Genomic DNA, 8,574 nt, shown 5'->3' on the forward strand with positions numbered 1-8,574 from the left:
GAAATAAGTTTGCATTTCACTAAATAAAAATCAAACTCATTAAAATGTGAATGGGAGAAAAGCTGTTTGTAAAATGTGAACTGCCAAGAGGAGTCTCATTTCGACTCAGTTCAAGTCTTCGATTTCAGAGCAATACGGTCACTACAAAACGAATTATTTTTCTCTCAGTTAGCAGGAGTTATCAAAACGTATTACAGCATGGGTTGGACAACTCGAAGTTGACTTTTACGGCTTTGGAAAGATTGCCAGTTTCTCCCCCAGCTTTGTATGTGACGGCTGACGACGCGAGCTCTCCTCCCACTACAGCTGATGGTGTCTTACTTTTAAGTTTCAGGCTTCATTACTGATCCACATCTCTAAAAGAAAGCCTCACTTCTCCCGGCTCCTTCGCGACATGTCTGTCAAATTTCTTTTCGTTATATTCGGTGGGATTGTTCTAACTTTGGTGGATAATGCAAGAACATTACCAAGAGGTAAGTAGTATGTCAATTCCAGAATAATGGTGTAAATTTGAATTACAAAAAAGGCATCCTTTTTAAAAGCAATTGCAAACATTCAATTTTCTTTTGTTTTAATTTTGCCCCCTCAATTTTCTCTGGCCTTCTGCAACCCGGTGAGGTTCAATTCCGTTATGCATTTGGTGAATGTTGATACAAAATGTGAGCGAATGCTTTGGCTGCCAGAAACTTCATTGCTGACCCACTCTGTCTTAATTGGACTTTCCGACCCTCTCCCCACCCGAACATGTACACATGTACAAACTCTTCCATTGGAGATAAGTGGAATGAAAACATTGACAACCAAGGGCAAGTGGGACCAATTGTAGCTCCCCTACTGCAGCCACGGTGGAGGTCAACTAAACACAGTCATCCCAAGCTGGGATATAGCCAATCAGTGCTGGTTCACTTGTTGATCAATTGGGGGAGCTATATTGTATAGATTTTTTTAAAAATCTGAACAAAATGCCTCAACATTCTGTTCTTAAAGGACTATTTGATCATGTAGTATTATCTCAAGTTTATTTTAAAATGTGTAGCACGCAGACTGAAGTCAATAGCATAGTTTGCAAGTCAGCCCAGGGCAATTTCAGGTAAGGCTTTGACCTAGTTTTTACCTTTTTACCTTTACCAATAGTATTCCACTTCAAGTTGTCCCGGAGCAGGTTTGATTCCAGCCTTGGGTGACTGTCTGTGTGGGGGTTTGCATATTCTCCCGGTGTTCTGGCTTCCTCCCCAGTCCAAAGACGTGGAGTTCAGTGGACTGGCCGTGCTAAATTGTTGGTAGTGTGCAGAGATGTGCAGGCTAGATAGGTTAACCATGCTAAATGTCTGGTTACAGGGATAGAGTGAGAGTCTGAGTTTGGGTGGGATGCTGTAAGGAGGCTTGTGCAGACTTTTTCTGGCCTCTTTCTGCACTGTAGGATGCTATGATTCTATGATCTCTTAAATGCCTTGCTCACTGCACTCCAACTGCTTGACATAGTACTGTTTTACGGAAATTCAGAATACTTGGATTCTGAAAATTATGAGAATTAGCATTTAAATTGAATAAATGGTTCAACCATTTGAATATTGGACTGTTATGAAACTGAACTAAAGCCAAATTATTAAAGCTTACATTATCTTAATCAAGTATCAAATAGAGTTATGTCTTAACTTTGGAAGGTAGGTCTTATGGAAGTGAAGCACAATAATGACGTGGAACGCACACTTCAACTGATATTGATTGTCACCATTGACACTCCTAGTCCAGGGATAATAAGATGTAAAATGGGATTCAATAACTTACATCAGATCCAACCTTTCAATCTTTGAATGATCTTGACAATTTAGTGTCAACTAATGTCAATTCATGGACAATATTATGTTGTGGACAAACACCATTAGTTTAAGATTGCCAACATTAGGTTAGATTCATGGCATCCTGCAACCAACAGAGGTATAACATTTTTATCCCATTCAATTTGGGCTGCGTTCAGATAAGAAAACAACTTGCTAAGTCATTCTGTATCCAGTCTTCAAGGATTTGCGAATATACAGACCACTAATTTCAATCATAAATTCTGGTCTGTTTAAACTTCATTTTATCTGCATGTTTTGGTCATTGACATCTTTCCTTGTAAAATGATGGACATGCAGCAAATCAAATCTGCTGGAAGCAGGGTAGCTTCATACAGCGCACTTTCACTGATGGCTGATGGTTGATCAGACTAATCTGTTTGGTTTGGTTGCAATGGCTTGCATATAGTTGCACTTAAATGATATTTGTTTTGTGGTCCCCTGTTGTCACACCTATTCTTGACATCATAGTTTAGCAGCACTTTTGTGATATTGGTAACAGCTAGAAGTAACAAAGATGCATTTTAATTGTAATGATTGCTCCTGCTTCTATCTTAATAGCTAAACTAAAAATTGCTGTTTAGGCCTCCCAGCACTACTAGTGCTGTGGCTACGCATCCAGATTTAACATTAATGTCCTGTTGCAGCTAATGCGGCTAGAAGATGCATCATACACCGTGCCAATTCACACCTTTGCAATCCTAAGTAATAACCTTCATGTTCTAATCATAGCTTTATCTACTCAACAAAGTTTTAAATCTAGCATTGGTAGTGTTTCTATTAGATCAATGAAGATATTAGCTTAGAGTCTTTCCTTTGTGTACAGTCTGAATTCTGTAGGAAACCATCACATGATTCAGATGGTCCTTCATCAGAATTGAATGTCTGGATATCTTGTAGCTTGACAAAAGGGGAATACCGAAAGATTTAATAATTTTCTTTGCTTTACAGTAGCTTCCTGATTTGCTGAGCATTTCTAACATTACCAGTTCTTTTTCTGGAATCCAAGACCTACAATGATTCCTTTTTTTGATAAGTTCATCAAGTATGTAACTCCAGTGGGAACCATGCTCTAAAAGAGCACTGGTTGGACAATTGGTGCTACATTTCTGTGGCACTGCTTGGAAGCTATGCTCTCTTAGAATGTTCTTTCCTGTTGCGAGGTCAGAATTAATTGATTTACCCTGATGCAGTGTGCTCAAGAGAAGTTGCTGACTAGCCGCAAGGTGTGGCTATGCTGACACTGTTTTAGCCTTATGCAGTAGTCTTTTATGAAACAATTTAAGTTCATTCACTTCAGAACCAACAGAAAAAACAGTAAATGTATTTTACAAATGCATATGTACTTAACAAACATTCCATTAATATTCAACATTCAAAGAAATAAAGTATTCAATGATCAAACACTATGCACAGACTCTTCTCTTTGTTTTACCATTTTACTTTTGAAAAGTTAAAAAAACATTTGTACGAGTATGAGGATCAAGTGCACATGCACAATAAAAAGTGTTTATTATTCATTAATCAATTGGCCAGATTTGGATGGTGTAGCATGGGTACAATAGTAGTCCAGAGAGAGGGCTCTTGTGATCCGGTTGTGGTGTCCCTGCCCCTGTTAGAAGCCTGGGTTTGAGTCCCATCTTCTTCAAAGGTGTAATAACATCTCTTAACAGATTGATTAGGACAATGTCTTTGTATGTCCAGCGACTGAGGTTCTTGTGGAATAGTTGTAGTGTCCTACCTCTTGGTCCAAAGATCTGGGTTCAAGCCTTACCTGTCGTAGCTACTTGTTAAAATATGCCTGAACAGGTTGATTAAAAATATCTAGAAATCCAGAGAGATGATAGCTGAAGTGTTTAAGCACAATGTTTGAAATAAATCTGAAATTTTTAAAAAGTTAGCATTGATTGCAATGACCTTGAAACTACCAGAATATTGTAAAAATCCTTCTGATTCATTAATGTCCTTTAGAGAATAAAATTTGCTCTTCTTACTTGGTCTGAACTATATTTGATCCCAGACCCACAGAAAAGTGGTTAACTCTTGATTGCCCTTTGAAGTGCCTTAGCAAAATCACTTACCTGCATTCAAAAAGGCAGTTCACTGTCATTGTTTCAAGGTAGATCGTGGCCTTGCGCGTGACTACACTATCCTATGGAAACTCGAATAAATACATGTTGCCAGTGGAGAGCACATTTGACCACATTGCCCTTTAGCTTCTTTTATTACTTCCCAAAACACCATTAAGAATGCACAATTTAAGATTATGTTGTTTGTAGCGGAAAACTTTTCACTTCTTCCATGCATTAGGATGGAAGTAATTACTATGTACCCAGCAATAATGATAATTTATTAAAATATCATCATGGCAAATGGAAATCACAATGTAAACCTTCCCTATATCCCTGTTCACCTTGTCAGGTCCATGCCCCCTACCAACCCACCCTCCCCAGCCCTCCTGACACCTTCCCCTGCCACTGCAAGAATGGCAAAACCTGCGCCCACACCTCCCCCCTCACCTCCGTCCAAGGCTCCAAAGGATCCTTCTACATCTGACAAAGATTTGCCTGCATTTCCACTGTATACATTGCTCCCAATGTGGTCTCCTCTATAATGGGGAGACAGGACACCAACTTGCTGATCGTTTCAGAAAACATCTCTGGGACATGTGTACCAACCAACCCCACTGCCTCATGGCTGAACACTTTAACTCCCCCTTCCACTCTACCAAACACATGCAGATCCTAGGCCTCCTCCACTGCCAAACCCTAACCACCCGACGCCTGGAAACCGCCTCATGTTTCACCTTGGGCCCCTCCAACCAGACCGGGTCAATATGGATTTCACCAGTTTCCTCATTTCCCCTCCCACCACCTTATCCTAGATCCAACCTTCCAACTTAGCACTGCCCTCTTGACCTACCTGTCCATCTTCCTTCCCACCTATCTGCTCCACCCTCCTCTCAGACCTATAACCTTCACCCCCACCTTCCTCTACCTGGGGCATTCCCAGCTACCTTCCCCCCCCAGCCCCGACCATTCCCAGCCTCCTTGGCCCACAAGCCTCATTCCTGATGAAGAGGTTATGCTCAATACATCGATTTTCCTGCTGCTAGGATGCTGCCTGACCGGCTGTGCTTTTCCAGCACCACACTCTTCAACTCTGATCTCCTATATCTGCAGTTATCACTTTTTCCGGGGAGATTATTTCACATTACTTGAAAAAAAAACATGCAAATGGACAGGCCAAGGAAGAGTTAATTTTGAATGAAAATGTGCAATGCTGCAGAATTATCTGTCTCTGAAGTTCTGCCAGGATTCATGTAGAAATATTGATGATGATTCCCAAGAATTCTGTTTAGGGTCTTTTCAGCATGGGCAGGAACACTATAGTGTTCTATTGTTAAGAAAACCTCTCTATTTAGAGATGGTGCATATTTTCTACAATATTCCACACTATAACATTCCACATTCTAAAATCACTCATGTCCCCCTGACATGAAATGTTTGATGCCTCATCTGAAAGATGGCACTTTTGACTGTGCATCACATTATTCTATGTTATATCAAAACACATACACTGAGGATAATGAAAGTTGGATGCTGCTGATATTCATCTACTTATTTAATGTTTATTTTGTTTCTCGCAATGTCAATATTGATGCGAGGGTAAACACTTGTATTTATATAGCAATTTTTACAATCTCAAAACCTCCAAGCACTTTCATGACCAACTAAATGGAGTCACTATTGTAATGTAGGAAAGATGGCAGCCAATTTTTAAACAAAAAAGCTCAGAAATAGAAATAAGATATTAATCAATTTTGAGTGGTGTTGGTTGAAGGATAAGCATTGACCAAATCACTGGGGAGAATCCTCTTCTTCGTAGAATAATCCCAAGGGATATTTCATGATCATCTGAGGACAGAGGGGGCCTCAGAGCCTTTGTTTAACATTTTATCTGAAAGATGTCAGCTCTAGCAAGCATTTGCTGCCTCAATATTACCCTGCAGTGATACATTGCTATTTACTGTGATCTGTTTCAAATGGTCTTCCCCTTTACTTCCATCTAATTATGCTGATTTAAAGTTGGCTGTAGGGATTAGACTTAAATCAAACAATTGATGCAAGCAATCAGATTCAGACATGAGATAAACTGGTCTTGTTTAAATGAAAGCTATTTAACTCAGCTACAGGGAGAGGTTGAATAGACTAGGGCTATTTTCCCTGGAGTGAAGGAGGCTGAGGGGTAACCTTACAGTGGTTTATAAAATCATGAGGGGCATAGATAGGGTAAATAGACAAGGTATTTTCCCTGGGGTGGGGGAGTCCAGAACTAGATAGCATAGGTTTAGGGTGAGAGGGGACTTTTCACACCGAGGATGACGTGTGTATGGAATGCGCTGCCAGATGAAGAGGTGGAGGCTGGTTTAATGCTAACATTTAAAAGGCATCTGGATGGGTATATGAATAAGAAGTGTTTAGGGGGATATGGGCTAAGTGCTAGAAAATGGAACTAGATTAGTTTCGGATGAGTTGGACCAGAGGATCTGTTTCCGTGTAGTATATCTCCATGACTCTATGATTCTCGGACTGTCTTTGAACAGAGGTGAGAATATTCAGCATTAACTGTTAGATTCAATTCATATTAATTCAACCAATTTAAACTGACAGCCCTTGTAGAAGCAACAATTATTAGTTCACCTTTCCATTTTCTAAGCTGAGTATAATATTCAACATGTCGATCCCCATCAAATTGATTTGATTCTTTGCTTAAGCCAGGCAGAACATATGTTGAAGGATATTAAATGTGACATCTGCATGTGTCCGACAATACAATAGCTAGAAATGTTTAAACTAGCTTCATTTAATTCCACTGTCATTACAGAGTCATAGAGTCATACAAAGCCAACAGAGGTGTGTGGCTATCAAAATAAACTAACTTACATGATGTAGACAATGCAATTGACATCTGAAATTATCAATGTAAGTTTGTAACACGAATGGAACTCTTTTAAACCCCTCTTCACTCTCTTTGTCTCTCTTGCTCTCTCCCCTTCCATTTTTGTATTAACTATAGAAAATTGAGCCAGGGAAAGCAAATTATTTTCAAGCCAACTCGCTCTCTCGCTTGGCTTAGAATCATAGAGGAAGAATGCAAGCCAACAGACAAGTTCTGGCATTTACTGACTTTCCTCAATTCACATTAGCAGTACATTTTGGAAATACAGCACTCTATTATTTAAGATACTTTACTCTATGTACTATAAGACAGAGCAAAATTTAGAGACTATTGCATTGTCTGCATTGTTAAGGAAAAAAATGATCTTTGGGTGAGTTATTCCATGGATGTACGTTTAGCCTTTAAAATTTTGTTAATGTTTGATGTATATGGAAGTGATTATAACTTGCAGTGCAGTTATTATCAAAGCTGTATTTGAAGTTTTCAGTTATATTAAATTACATTTACAATTTGTCTTGGCTTGAATTATGGCCAAAATAAAGTTCTGAATAATTTAGACTCCTGGTTCCTGGGACCAGGATTAATGCACTGGTGGTGACTTACAGCAGGCAAAAGTTACGCATAATGTAACAGGGCCATGAGCCGGCAGAAGATTAGTTTTTATAGAAGTACTTTTCATGTCAGCAGACAAATAAAGTGTATGCTGTCATGAGGAGGAATAAATTAACTTGAGATTCTTTACCTTGATTCACATATACAGCCATATTCATATCCCCATGCCATCCATGACACCCATGTTGCCTCCACTGCCACTCACCCCATCTCCAGACTTCACATTGGAAATGATTGTTACAGGAGATAAATTTCTGACAATCTAATAGGGCTGTCATTCAAATACACTTCATACTGAAAATCTCTCATTCATAAATGGCATTAAAAAATACTAAAGTTCTTCAAGTACTCAGTCTGTTATAAGAATAAATATACACTTTTCTCATATAACACTTAATATTTAAAATACAAAAAAAAGTAACTTCTTAAACTCAATCATAGTGAGAACTCAGCCCCAAGCTAAGTAGTTTATTAGAATTTGAAACTCAGTTGAACATTCATAATGGCTCAGCTTTAACATCAATCCCTGTAAAATCTAAACAATAGGAAATGTTGAAACTGATAAATCAGATGTTCTTGCTTTCCTAAATAAACCAGATGTCATTGTCAATCAAAGTAATTCAGGAGCAGGTGGCTGGTCTTGCTACCTGAGAACTGTTGAAGGTTTGTTTTTCAATATACAAGTACTTTGCACATGTAAATCACTTCAGCTTATTACGGCAAGAGAGGAGGGGGAGTGGCATTTTTGATAAGGGATAGCATTACAGCTGTACTGAGGGAGGATATTCCCAGAAATACATCCAGGGAAGTTATTTGGATGGAACTGAGAAATAAGAAAGGGATGATCACCTTATTGGGATTGTATTATAGACCCATAATACTCAGAGGGAAATTGAGAAACAAACTTGTAAGGAGATCTCAGCTACCTGTAAGAATAGTAGGGTGGTTATGGTAGGGGATTTTAACTTTCCAAACATAGACAGGGACTGCCATAGTGTTAAAGGTTTAGATGTAGAGGAATTTGTTAAGTGCGTACAAGACAATTTTCTGACCCAGTATATGGATGTACCTACTAGAGAAGGTGCAAAACTTGACATCCTCTTGGGAAATAAGGCAGGGCAGGTGACTGAGGTGTCAGTGGGGGAGCACTTTGGGGCCAGCG

General features: G+C 39.1%; 1 protein-coding gene across 1 annotated transcript in view; it reads left to right on the forward strand.

The window, feature by feature from the left end:
- LOC122555285 (mucin-3A-like) overlaps window positions 1-8,574 on the forward strand; it is a 462,531-nt gene that overhangs the window by 115,651 nt on the left and 338,306 nt on the right. The window contains exon 3 of the mRNA XM_043701128.1: window positions 329-473. Coding sequence (XP_043557063.1) covers window positions 395-473 — 79 coding nt within the window. The 5' untranslated portion in view covers window positions 329-394. The remainder of the gene's footprint in view (window positions 1-328; window positions 474-8,574) is intronic.

Source organism: Chiloscyllium plagiosum, chromosome 12, assembly GCF_004010195.1.
Source record: "Chiloscyllium plagiosum isolate BGI_BamShark_2017 chromosome 12, ASM401019v2, whole genome shotgun sequence".
NCBI lineage: Eukaryota > Metazoa > Chordata > Chondrichthyes > Orectolobiformes > Hemiscylliidae > Chiloscyllium > Chiloscyllium plagiosum.